Source organism: Perca flavescens, chromosome 11 (assembly GCF_004354835.1).
Source record: "Perca flavescens isolate YP-PL-M2 chromosome 11, PFLA_1.0, whole genome shotgun sequence".
NCBI classification, from domain to species: Eukaryota; Metazoa; Chordata; class Actinopteri; order Perciformes; family Percidae; genus Perca; species Perca flavescens.
The window spans coordinates 18,343,519-18,357,394 of NC_041341.1; the positions used below are offsets into that span (position 1 = coordinate 18,343,519).

Below are 13,876 nucleotides of genomic sequence, written 5' to 3' on the forward strand. Positions count from 1 at the left end.
GGCGTTACACACTGATATTTCTTGCGTGGGTGTCACGATTGAAGACTGAAGAGGAGGCTTTTCCATTGCTCAATTCCTGTATTTATTAAAGGTCCCATGGCATGAAAATTTCACTTTATAAGGTTTTTTAACATTAATATGCATTCCCCCAGCCTGCCTATGGTCCCCCAGTGGCTAGAAATGGCGATAGGTGTAAACCGAGCCCTGGGTATCCTGCTCTGCCTTTTGAGAAAATGAAAACTCAGATGGGCCGATCCGAGGTCATGAGGAGCAAGGTTACCTCTCCTTTCTCTGCATTGCCCGCCCAGAGAATTTGGCCCGCCTGTGAGAAATGGAGACATCATGGCTTTCAAACGAGCAAAGTGGCAGTTGGTACGTGGTTATTTTTAAAACCGGAGACATTTCCCTTCGTTTACACGCAAACGGCGAATTCGCCTCTGAAAACGAGTCTTTCTAAAAACTCCGGCCAGAGTGGATATTTTTGAGATCTTTGTTTGCACGTTTGCACGTAAACTGAGACAAACGTAGGTTTAGGCAGCCGAGAGTAAAGAGAGAGCGAGAAAGAGGAAGTGATTCGTTGCTATTTTCGGGATTCTGATTGGCTAACGTGGGCTTGAGCTTCTTGTTACACTGCCACCTACAGGTTTGGCATACTTTTGACAGCATTAACGGCATATATACACGGGTACATGTAAACGAACACTTTTCTGAAAAATGTTATTTTTTTAAACGGTGAGGTTGTGGGACTGGCTCTAGTGGCTGTTATTCTGCACCAAGGCTGAGTTTTGGGATAGAGACTTCAAACTGCCAACCCTTCTTTCTTCTCCTGATGCGTCGCCGCCGCCGCCTTTGAGCATCTGTGACAGTATAACCATCAACTTTATGGAACATAGAGCAGTTGTATTATTCCTGTATGGCACACAGCTGCTCTGTTTCATGGACCCATGCAGTATCTTTTTTAAAGGATATATGTAAATAGGCTATCTAACACATTTACCGTAACAACTTTACATGTTGATAATATCAGGTGTTAACCTTGTTCTGCTGCCCCCTTCATCACATGCAAGTATATTTATAGAGAAATCAATTTAAAAGTTGCATGTAAAAAATATAGTAAAAGGACTGAAGTAATTCAAAGTGAAATTTAGAGAATAATTTAGAGGATGGAAAAAAACAGGTATACAATTTGTTTATATTTCTGAAAAGATGGTTGTTTCTATAAAATGAGCTGTTTCACACGTGCCCACTTCCAGTACTCCCTTTTCCTTTTCTTCTCTCTCTTTGGACTGCGCTTCATGTCAGTGAGCCCCGGGTTTGTTGTGGTGAGGCTGATTAAAGCCACGTCGTTGACTTTCCAGGCAGTTTTCATAAATATCTTCTTCTTGCTCCTGATCCCTGAAAGAGAGACATTTTGTTCATACTTGAGCAGCAGCCTATAATGCCATTAGCCATACGTCTTTATGAGCAAAGAATCCCGTGTTGGATGTAACTTACTCTGCACGTTTTTTGCGGACTCTTTGCAGAATGATGAAAGCTAATGCAAAGGTCAGGAAACACACACAAGGAACAACAGCTGCCACAGCAATCACTAGCTTGTCCATATGTCCAGCTTCCTCACGCTCTGGGGGAATAAAACCGTTTTAAACCCATTAATAGGTCTAATATGCAGTTAAATTAAGCTCAACTTCATTTAAAAACAGTAATGATATTTGTCTGTGTGTGAGTTCATTTTCTCATAAAGGAAGTTGAAATGGTGCTCTCACATCCTGTGGCCTCTCAAAATGTCCCAAGCACTTACCATGTGTGCCATGAGGTAGTTATATATGCTCTTTGTTCCACCAACATAATATATGAGAAAAACACTGACAGTTTAGTAAAGGGAGTAATACATCTCACTGAAACAACTGTACACTCTGTTGCACAGTAGGCTAACATGGAAACAATGCCAGTGTAGCCAGCAATACTGTACCTGTGTGGTTCTTCTGACTGTTTCACCTGTATTCACTTTGGGTTACCGTGTGTGTGTGTGTGTGTGTGTGTGTGTCATGCAAGTACCATATAGCAACAGTAGAACAATTGTTGGGTCTGTTGGCTGTATCCTTATTAACCCCACATTCACTCTGTTCCTTTTTTTTCATCCAATGTCATTTTGCTTTTGACACAGGGATTATTTATGTTTCATCTAATCTTACAAGGACATAATATTAGGACAGATGAGTTTACCTGTTATTATCAGCTCCCAACTCCTCGGATCTGCAATTCCATTTAACGTGGTGATCTCACAGGTGTAGTTTGCTGTGTGAGACTTCTGGAGACTCTCTATGACCAGAGCGTACATTTGGCATATTTATGTTCAGGTTGAGAGCTATTGGACTGCTGTATAAGGGTCTCTGTGGCTTGTAACTAAACAGGATATCCTTGTTAATTTTCCATGTCAGCTGAACCAATGTGCTTTTTGACTCATTCTTGCAGGGCAGGGTCACGTTGGTACCAATCACTTGTAAGATGGTGTTTCCTTCTGTGAGGGAAACATCAATTTTAGATGATAGGTTTAATTTTCACTTCAACCATGTCATGTTGCACGTTATGCTACAGTAAAAGCAATGTTTTGTCATTTTCTTGCTGTGCGTTTGATAAGATCGATGCCACTCCCATATCTGTTAACTATGAAACTGCTACCAGTTTATGCTAAGATTAGCATAAAGACTGAAAATAGCAGGGGGGAGACTACTAGCCTGGCTCTGTCTATAGGTAGCCAAATACCTTAATCTTATGATCACAAATTTACACCTTATATCTTGAGAATGGTATTGACCTTCTCATCTTGGCAAGAAAGTGAATTACCATGTTTCCCAAGATGTCAAACTATTCCTGAAGCTCATATTCGTTGTATCGTTATATTATATTCGTTGTCAGAGTAAATTGAATTTACCTGCTGGTGAGAAAATCCAGAACATGCAACATATCAGAGAACAGGTCCTGTTAATGCCCAAATATTTACAAGAATCCTCCATCCCACCTTGAAACAAAGACAATTTCATTGTAAACAACATGTTTATGTGGGTATTTGGTCGACTCAGAAAGTTTAAATGTAAATATTGTATAGGTAATTGGTATTTTGCCAGAATATTTTAGTTCTTATGTTGTATTTTGAGTTGCGATGCTGTGGTGATGTGTGGAGAGGAAATCCGCTCCAATAATACACATAAAATCATTGATCTCACTCAGCCACCTAATCACAGAATCAAATAGAACATCCTCTTCAACACATCACTCTCCTGAGAGGAAAATCATTAAGCTTACATCACTAATACAATGCTCATGATTTTTCAGCATATTTGAGCTTTATACAGACTTTAACCTTATAGGCTCTTCAGATACTACACTTATTCACACTTTGTTTAGCAGGAAAGCCTCACTGAGATCAAAAATCCCCTTTTCAAGAGTTTCAATAAGTCACAGACTGACAAAATAAAAACAATAACACAAATATGTCACAAAATCAGAATCAAACAAATGTGAGTGCATAAGAATCATAAAAGGATCAGATCCTTTCAAAACCCACATACATTCTGATAAATATAGTAACCACACTTACTTACCAGTAGTGAGTATCTGCATCTGCAGTTTTGTCTGTTTCTGAAATCCTCAACTCTAAACTACAGCTTTATTGTTACTAAAACAACATAAAGGAGTAAATTATATATAAGAATATTTTAATCTCAATATACTCGTTTCTCGTCAGACATGAATGTGAAGTTTCAAGACTAAACCTGGCCAGACCTCCCACACGCAAACCAGAAATGGTTTCCATACAGGAAGTAAATGTTGTCATGACTTTGGTGGTCTCTGGTCATATGAGTAATGTAAACTGTTTGTGTCTGAGGATGCAGAACATGTTGTGAACCTTTACTCAGACTTTTGTTGAAGACAATATATTGCAGAAATGTAGCTGTCCTGTACTGTTCTACCCATATGACCTGCTGAGTGTGAGAGGCTTTATATCATTATGCACGTTTTCATTTTCTTTTATATCTTTTATAAAATCCACAAAGTAAGTATAATCCTTAGATTGCATATAAAATGGACCTTGCATATTTGTTTTGGCAGACACTTTACACCTTGATAATCAAAACTGAGCCGTTTGCATTTGAATTTGAGATATGTCCACTCAGCTCATATGAAATGAAAGTTAAACAGAAATGGCAGTTTGCATTTTCATTTAGACAATGGCAGCATTCTCTCAAGCTTGTTTTGTGAAGTTACCTATCAGCAGTCAAGGCCAGGATGTAGCCTCTGTAACCAATGAGAGGCCACTCTTCCACTGTTTGACTTTCTGGCCAAGGTTGTCTGAAATTGCACTGCTTTATCCTGAAGGGGAATTTCTGTACTTCTCAATCCGGACCTATTTCCCCATGTTTTTGTGATTTTTGAAAACCTAAAAAACACACTTAAACTTAAGAGAAAAACTGCAACTTGACAAAACGCAGACAAATTAAGAAGCATTCTGAAACACATTTTTCTCCATTTGCTCAGGTTTTCTAATATATTAAAGCATTTGGAGAAAGGGAGAAACACTGTTTTTCTATGAAAGTGCTGTACAAGTCTGTTAAGTGCAAATTATTACTTTGGTTTTATTTATTATTTATTTGAATGTTGCCACCAGATTTGTCTTCAACAAGGTTTCCATGTTATGTTTCTTTTCATATTATTTAGCTTTTATTCTATATTTCTCAAGTGTCATTCCAATTTCTCAGTTTTCCATTACATTTCGTCCTTGAATTATTTCATGAATTATTTCCTGACTGTATACATACATACATACATACATACATACATACATACATACATACATACATACATACGGTGAGGAAAATAAGTATTTGAACACCCTGCTATTTTGCAAGTTCTCCCACTTAGAATCATCGTAGGTGCATGTCCACTGTGAGAGACAATCTAAAAAAAAAAAAAATCCAGAAATCACAATGTATGATTTTTTTAACTATTTATTTGTATGATACAGCTGCAAATATGTATTTGAACACCTGAGAAAATCAATGTTAATATTTGGTACAGTAGCCTTTGTTTGCAAGTACAGAGGTCAAACGTTTCCTGTAGTTTTTCACCAGGTTTGCACACACTGCAGGAGGGATTTTGGCCCACTCCTCCACACAGATCTTCTCTAGATCAGTCAGGTTTCTGAGCTGTCGCTGAGAAACACGGAGTTTGAGCTCCCTCCAAAGATTCTCTATTTGGTTTAGGTCTGGAGACTGGCTAGGCCACGCCAGAACCTTGATAGGCTTCTTACAGAGCCACTCCTTGGTTATCCTGGCTGTGTGTTTCGGCTCATTGTCATGTTGGAAGACCCAGCCTCGACCCATCTTCAATGCTCTAACTGAGGGAAGGAGGTTGTTCCCCAAAATCTTGCAATACATGGCCCCGGTCATCCTCTCCTTAATACAGTGCAGTCGCCCTGTCCCATGTGCAGAAAATCACCCCCAAAGCATGATGCTACCACCCCCATGCTTCACAGTAGGGATGGTGTTCTTGGGATGGTACTCATCATTCTTCCTCCAAGCACGGTTAGTGGAATTATGACCAAAAAGTTCTATTTTGGTCTCATCTGACCACATGACTTTCGCCCATGACTCCTCTGGATCATCCAAATGGTCATTGGCAAACTTAAGACGGGCCTTGACATGTGCTGGTTTAAGCAGGGGAACATTCCGTGCCATGCATGATTTCAAACCATGACGTCTTAATGTGTTACCAACAGTAACCTTGGAAACGGTGGTCCCAGCTCTTTTCAGGTCATTGACCAGCTCCTCCCGTGTAGTTCTGGGCTGATTTTTCACCTTTCTTAGGATCATTGAGACCCCACGAGGTGAGATCTTGCATTGTAGACCCAGTCCGAGGGAGATTGACAGTCATGTTTAGCTTCTTCCATTTTCTAATGATTGCTCCAACATTGGACCTTTTTTCACCAAGCTGCTTGGCAATTTCCCCGTAGCCCTTTCCAGCCTTGTGGATGTGTACAATTTTGTCTCTAGTGTCTTTGGACAGCTCTTTGGTCTTGGCCATGTTAGTAGTTGGCTGTTACCAAAACATGTATGTAAGAAAAATACTCAGTGTTGTGTAGTGACAGTAGTGTAGTGCGTACAACAGAACATATGTTATTTGCCAAGCCCCCAACTGATTTTATTTATACCAGCACCTAAACATAAAACTCTTCCTTTATCAAGTCGGTGTCAGTATACACAGTGCTCCGAAGGTACAATCTCATAAAAAAAATCCCAGTCAGTGCTGTGAGCTGAACTTCTAAAACCCTAAGTGCCCTATCTTGCACCCAGCGCAGCACAAAGCCCTACGCAAGTGTCTTTGCTAGTTTAAGACCGACACAGTTGTAAATTTCCTGTCCAGCGCCCACGTCGTTTAAATAGCAAATGCACCTGTGCCCATCTGTGCGCCCATGGGCGTGTTGGTCTTAAAGGGAGGTGTGTTCAGGTGCATTCTTGGCATATTGCTATCTTGAGGCAGGTTATTTTAACAGGGCATTAGTAAAATGTGCCTAGGCTTGTGCCTTTTTAAAAAATTAAAAAGAAATAAATAGTATTATGATATGATCTGCTTGCGCACTTTCACTTCATGCATGAGCAGATCAATTTCTTCTCCTGAAAATCTCTCTTTCCTGCTTAGCAAATCCACCATCATAATAGCAATGCGCAAAGCTAAAAACACGCCTGGCTTTTAAAGGGAATGGGAGATGACATTCTGATTGTTTTATTGCATGTTACACCCAAAACACACCTATGATTAATTAAGACACTAAATACAGCCCTTTTGAACCACGCGCCTGGTGCACGGACCCTCTTTTCTGCCGTTAAACTAGTAAAAATGGATTAGTACACTCCTTAAACGCACTTGCGCCAGGTGCTTCATGCCATGCGCTTAGATCATAAACATAAGGCCCTAGTTGGAATATTCTACTACTGCTGCATGCTATAGTATCATATAAAGATAAAAATGCCACACAAAGAAATGTATGCTCTATTTTGAAAAATACCTTCCACAGCAATGTAAGTGCGTAATCACTTATCAAATGTAGTTCTTGGTTTTGGTTGTTTTTTGTAATAACAATGTTAGCAATGCAGGCATTTATCTTTCTGACATCAGTGTCTCTGCAGTTATGGGTAAACAAACCAGAAACTGACTGAACTCAAAGTCAAGTTCCAAGTTCAGTGAAGTTCAAAATGAAGTTGACTGCAGAAAAAGATTATTCCATAATTTAAACAGTTGCACTCCATCTCCAAAATACTCCACACTACCTGTTTATCTTACTTGTTTCTGTATATGTCAAGAACTTTGCTGACTGATCTGAGAAAATAAACATCCTGCATGGCTCATTCTTAGGTCATCACAGCAAAACCTGAGTCGTGTGTGCTAGAGCTAAGCAATTTGTGAGTCTGTATTTCATGCTACTGTCAGTATTTTAATATGCTCACAAAGTAGTGAACAAAGTATATTAAATTTGCAATCAATCTAATTATTGTATAGACAATTCGCTCTGAACCAAAAAACATCAACTTGCTAATAGCACAAAAGGAAATCATAGGGCACCACTTAGTAGGATACATCATCAGGGTACCATGAATGTCTACAATGTCTCTGCAGATATAGTGATATTTCACTGCACAATTAAAACTTGAGGCCTGCTAGTTTCCTTGGTTGTCCTTTGGGGACCTTGAATGTCTCCAAACCAAATTTACTTACAATCCGTCCAATAGCTGTCAAGATATTTCACTCAAAACTAAAAATGGCAACCTTATGGGGGCCATCATTGAATGGACCGAACAATCCACTGTTGCATCTCTATTTTTTAGATTTAGTCTTAGTCCTCCATATGAGTTTAGTCATATTGAGTCACATAGTAATAATTATGTGTACTTTTACTCTTACCCTGAAATCTTTATGTTTTAGTGCTTCAGTCCTTTCCATTCTGGGTCATGGGTAATAAGCCGATTAGTGATTCTCCTGGAACATATATAATCAATGGCAACACAGTAAACAAACTTACCTCGCTCTCTCAGGAGTCCCATCAGAGTCCTTTATTTCAATTGCTACTGTTACACTCACAACTGTAGATATTGTAGTTACAACAATATCCTTTTCCCATATCCCCCTAATAAAACTCATCAAACTGTTGTACACTACATGTGGTCAAAAGTCCACGGGGGATTTTTAATCCTGCAGCCCATATAAACAAGACAGCAAGATAAAGCAAGTTTTGCAGGTGCAAAACAATAAATCAAATGTGCCTTATCCCCACTCTAGCCGAATGGTCTATATTATTATTATTATTATTATTATTATAGAAAATGTTTATTCTGATGAATAAACCCTTGCTTATTACTATTAAAATTGTAAATATGCGTGTGCAGCAGTTAGGTCAACAGCTGGCTAATTTATTGCTATAGCACAGTTCATAATTACAAGCTTTGTGTAGTACAAAAAGGAAAGCCCTAAGAAATACTCCTGAAGACATGTCAAACGCATAAAAACTATGTAAGGATCCTTTAAGTAAAAGTACAGTATTTAAAGCAGCTAAATGTCCCATTAAAAATGTTTTATTGGGTTCAGTTTTGACAATATTGTAATAATTTATAAAAGGAGCTCCATCGATTTTACACAGAAAAGTCTGTTTACTGGTGTTGTGAATTGACTACAAGGTTCAAAGATTTAAAATCCTTTATTAATCCCACAATGGGAAATTCACTGTTGCAGCAGCAAGGGCAGTGATGTCACTCAGCATTGGTTGGGTCTGAAGACTTCAAGTCTGGGGGGGGGCGGAGTTAGAAGATAGTATGTAGTCTGTCCTTATTTTCTTTTAAAGCCATTAATCATTCATTAATTGTGTGTTGTGTGTTTCACAGTGTGCATTAATATGTTTAGGAATGTAACAGTTTATTGTATCCATTAGTGTTTATGGTAATATTTTAATATTTGCTTTATTATGCTGTAATGTTTGGTATTTTGTTGTTTTGTTGATTGTTGAAGTAAGTAGTAGTTAGTAGTTCCCAGACTGAAGTCAAATATGTTTTGTGGGAAAGTATTCATTGTTTACTTTTTAATCCTCTCTTTTAGTGGTAGGGCAGTGTTCAGCTTGTCAATTACTCTTCCTTTGCTCTCTAATTAAATCTAAATAAACATTACAAATGCCTCAAGTATTTCTATACAGTGTGTACACAGTTTGGGTTGGTGGAACAGTGCTTGAATAGTACACACAGTATTCAGGATCCACTGAGTTAACAAAATAGTAGAACAGACTACAGGCTGATGACTCTACTTGTCCACATGTGGATGGAAGTAGCAGTTCTCACAAGGCCAGTCCCAAGGAAACTAAAATATCCTTGTCCTTGCAAGTCTTATAATTAGTAAATGGATGTGACACATACAATAGTGTGGTGATCAAAAACAACCATTTCACACTCTTTTTAAAGGATAGTTTTTTTTTTCTTCATATATATATATATATATGTCTTAATACAATACTCACACCATATGTACATTGAGTTACTGGACACTACAATCATTTATTTCAATAATCAGTTGCATTTTAAATATTTTGTTTAATAAGCTGTCACTTGTGAGTCACTCAACTTTTGAAATGACTGGAGTACCCCTTTAAACTCAACTACCATTGTTTACAAAAATCCACAAAGAATCTAAGCTCTAATGGGTTGTTCAACCTTTACTGGTCTCCAGTTTTCCCTTTTTTCGTAGCTTTCTTACCTTACTATTGTCTTTTACTTGGAGCAGCAGTATACTCTTTACTGTTTAATATTTCATGTTTGAATTCCAAATGTTTACTGATTATATCCTAAATCAGTAGGCGTACTGTATAATCAAGTTTAACTATGGGTCTTATGATGTCATATGACAAATTTCCACCCACATCATTGCAAGCTGCATCACTGCAATTTATTTAAAAGGGCGTTACACACTGATATTTCTTGCGTGGGTGTCACGATTGAAGACTGAAGAGGAGGCTTTTCCATTGCTCAATTCCTGTATTTATTAAAGGTCCCATGGCATGAAAATTTCACTTTATAAGGTTTTTTAACATTAATATGCATTCCCCCAGCCTGCCTATGGTCCCCCAGTGGCTAGAAATGGCGATAGGTGTAAACCGAGCCCTGGGTATCCTGCTCTGCCTTTTGAGAAAATGAAAACTCAGATGGGCCGATCCGAGGTCATGAGGAGCAAGGTTACCTCTCCTTTCTCTGCATTGCCCGCCCAGAGAATTTGGCCCGCCTGTGAGAAATGGAGACATCATGGCTTTCAAACGAGCAAAGTGGCAGTTGGTACGTGGTTATTTTTAAAACCGGAGACATTTCCCTTCGTTTACACGCAAACGGCGAATTCGCCTCTGAAAACGAGTCTTTCTAAAAACTCCGGCCAGAGTGGATATTTTTGAGATCTTTGTTTGCACGTTTGCACGTAAACTGAGACAAACGTAGGTTTAGGCAGCCGAGAGTAAAGAGAGAGCGAGAAAGAGGAAGTGATTCGTTGCTATTTTCGGGATTCTGATTGGCTAACGTGGGCTTGAGCTTCTTGTTACACTGCCACCTACAGGTTTGGCATGCTTTTGACAGCATTAACGGCATATATACACGGGTACATGTAAACGAACACTTTTCTGAAAAATGTTATTTTTTTAAACGGTGAGGTTGTGGGACTGGCTCTAGTGGCTGTTATTCTGCACCAAGGCTGAGTTTTGGGATAGAGACTTCAAACTGCCAACCCTTCTTTCTTCTCCTGATGCGTCGCCGCCGCCGCCGTCTTGAGCATCTGTGACAGTATAACCATCAACTTTATGGAACATAGAGCAGTTGTATTATTCCTGTATGGCACACAGCTGCTCTGTTTCATGGACCCATGCAGTATCTTTTTTAAAGGATATATGTAAATAGGCTATCTAACACATTTACCGTAACAACTTTACATGTTGATAATATCAGGTGTTAACCTTGTTCTGCTGCCCCCTTCATCACATGCAAGTATATTTATAGAGAAATCAATTTAAAAGTTGCATGTAAAAAATATAGTAAAAGGACTGAAGTAATTCAAAGTGAAATTTAGAGAATAATTTAGAGGATGGAAAAAAACAGGTATACAATTTGTTTATATTTCTGAAAAGATGGTTGTTTCTATAAAATGAGCTGTTTCACACGTGCCCACTTCCAGTACTCCCTTTTCCTTTTCTTCTCTCTCTTTGGACTGCGCTTCATGTCAGTGAGCCCCGGGTTTGTTGTGGTGAGGCTGATTAAAGCCACGTCGTTGACTTTCCAGGCAGTTTTCATAAATATCTTCTTCTTGCTCCTGATCCCTGAAAGAGAGACATTTTGTTCATACTTGAGCAGCAGCCTATAATGCCATTAGCCATACGTCTTTATGAGCAAAGAATCCCGTGTTGGATGTAACTTACTCTGCACGTTTTTTGCGGACTCTTTGCAGAATGATGAAAGCTAATGCAAAGGTCAGGAAACACACACAAGGAACAACAGCTGCCACAGCAATCACTAGCTTGTCCATATGTCCAGCTTCCTCACGCTCTGGGGGGGAATAAAACCGTTTTAAACCCATTAATAGGTCTAATATGCAGTTAAATTAAGCTCAACTTCATTTAAAAACAGTAATGATATTTGTCTGTGTGTGAGTTCATTTTCTCATAAAGGAAGTTGAAATGGTGCTCTCACATCCTGTGGCCTCTCAAAATGTCCCAAGCACTTACCATGTGTGCCATGAGGTAGTTATATATGCTCTTTGTTCCACCAACATAATATATGAGAAAAACACTGACAGTTTAGTAAAGGGAGTAATACATCTCACTGAAACAACTGTACACTCTGTTGCACAGTAGGCTAACATGGAAACAATGCCAGTGTAGCCAGCAATACTGTACCTGTGTGGTTCTTCTGACTGTTTCACCTGTATTCACTTTGGGTTACCGTGTGTGTGTGTGTGTGTGTGTGTGTGTGTGTGTGTGTGTGTGTGTGTGTGTGTGTGTGTGTCTTGCAAGTACCATATAGCAACAGTAGAACAATTGTTGGGTCTGTTGGCTGTATCCTTATTAACCCCACATTCACTCTGTTCCTTTTTTTTCATCCAATGTCATTTTGCTTTTGACACAGGGATTATTTATGTTTCATCTAATCTTACAAGGACATAATATTAGGACAGATGAGTTTACCTGTTATTATCAGCTCCCAACTCCTCGGATCTGCAATTCCATTTAACGTGGTGATCTCACAGGTGTAGTTTGCTGTGTGAGACTTCTGGAGACTCTCTATGACCAGAGCGTACATTTGGCTCTCTGACATAGACATATTTATGTTCAGGTTGAGAGCTATTGGACTGCTGTATAAGGGTCTCTGTGGCTTGTAACTAAACAGGATATCCTTGTTAATTTTCCATGTCAGCTGAACCAATGTGCTTTTTGACTCATTCTTGCAGGGCAGGGTCACGTTGGTACCAATCACTTGTAAGATGGTGTTTCCTTCTGTGAGGGAAACATCAATTTTAGATGATAGGTTTAATTTTCACTTCAACCATGTCATGTTGCACGTTATGCTACAGTAAAAGCAATGTTTTGTCATTTTCTTGCTGTGCGTTTGATAAGATCGATGCCACTCCCATATCTGTTAACTATGAAACTGCTACCAGTTTATGCTAAGATTAGCATAAAGACTGAAAATAGCAGGGGGGAGACTACTAGCCTGGCTCTGTCTATAGGTAGCCAAATACCTTAATCTTATGATCACAAATTTACACCTTATATCTTGAGAATGGTATTGACCTTCTCATCTTGGCAAGAAAGTGAATTACCATGTTTCCCAAGATGTCAAACTATTCCTGAAGCTCATATTCGTTGTATCGTTATATTATATTCGTTGTCAGAGTAAATTGAATTTACCTGCTGGTGAGAAAATCCAGAACATGCAACATATCAGAGAACAGGTCCTGTTAATGCCCAAATATTTACAAGAATCCTCCATCCCACCTTGAAACAAAGACAATTTCATTGTAAACAACATGTTTATGTGGGTATTTGGTCGACTCAGAAAGTTTAAATGTAAATATTGTATAGGTAATTGGTATTTTGCCAGAATATTTTAGTTCTTATGTTGTATTTTGAGTTGCGATGCTGTGGTGATGTGTGGAGAGGAAATCCGCTCCAATAATACACATAAAATCATTGATCTCACTCAGCCACCTAATCACAGAATCAAATAGAACATCCTCTTCAACACATCACTCTCCTGAGAGGAAAATCATTAAGCTTACATCACTAATACAATGCTCATGATTTTTCAGCATATTTGAGCTTTATACAGACTTTAACCTTATAGGCTCTTCAGATACTACACTTATTCACACTTTGTTTAGCAGGAAAGCCTCACTGAGATCAAAAATCCCCTTTTCAAGAGTTTCAATAAGTCACAGACTGACAAAATAAAAACAATAACACAAATATGTCACAAAATCAGAATCAAACAAATGTGAGTGCATAAGAATCATAAAAGGATCAGATCCTTTCAAAACCCACATACATTCTGATAAATATAGTAACCACACTTACTTACCAGTAGTGAGTATCTGCATCTGCAGTTTTGTCTGTTTCTGAAATCCTCAACTCTAAACTACAGCTTTATTGTTACTAAAACAACATAAAGGAGTAAATTATATATAAGAATATTTTAATCTCAATATACTCGTTTCTGCGTCAGACATGAATGTGAAGTTTCAAGACTAAACCTGGCCAGACCTCCCACACGCAAACCAGAAATGGTTTCCATACAGGAAGTAAATGTTGTCA

The 13,876-nt window shown here is 38.6% G+C and overlaps 1 protein-coding gene and 2 long non-coding RNA genes across 3 annotated transcripts; all 3 read right to left on the minus strand.

Annotated features, from left to right (window-relative positions):
* Positions 1-878: 878 nt before the first annotated feature.
* On the minus strand, positions 879-2,317 carry LOC114563522 (uncharacterized). Its single transcript, XR_003693633.1, has 3 exons — positions 2,224-2,317; positions 1,495-1,621; positions 879-1,395 (listed from the first exon to the last, which is right to left on the minus strand). It is a non-coding gene; the product is annotated as an uncharacterized LOC114563522 (long non-coding RNA).
* Positions 2,318-2,379: 62 nt separating this feature from the next.
* On the minus strand, positions 2,380-3,683 carry LOC114563740 (uncharacterized). Its single transcript, XR_003693673.1, has 3 exons — positions 3,603-3,683; positions 2,933-3,019; positions 2,380-2,518 (listed from the first exon to the last, which is right to left on the minus strand). It is a non-coding gene; the product is annotated as an uncharacterized LOC114563740 (long non-coding RNA).
* Positions 3,684-10,761: 7,078 nt separating this feature from the next.
* LOC114564664 (uncharacterized) lies at positions 10,762-13,724 on the minus strand. The gene is made up of 5 exons (XM_028592150.1): positions 13,644-13,724; positions 12,974-13,060; positions 12,251-12,559; positions 11,486-11,612; positions 10,762-11,386 (listed from the first exon to the last, which is right to left on the minus strand). Exons 1-5 carry the CDS (start codon positions 13,660-13,662, stop codon positions 11,290-11,292), a joined length of 639 nt encoding a protein of 212 aa, XP_028447951.1. The 5' UTR covers positions 13,663-13,724; the 3' UTR covers positions 10,762-11,289.
* Between the last annotated feature and the right edge of the window lie 152 nt (positions 13,725-13,876).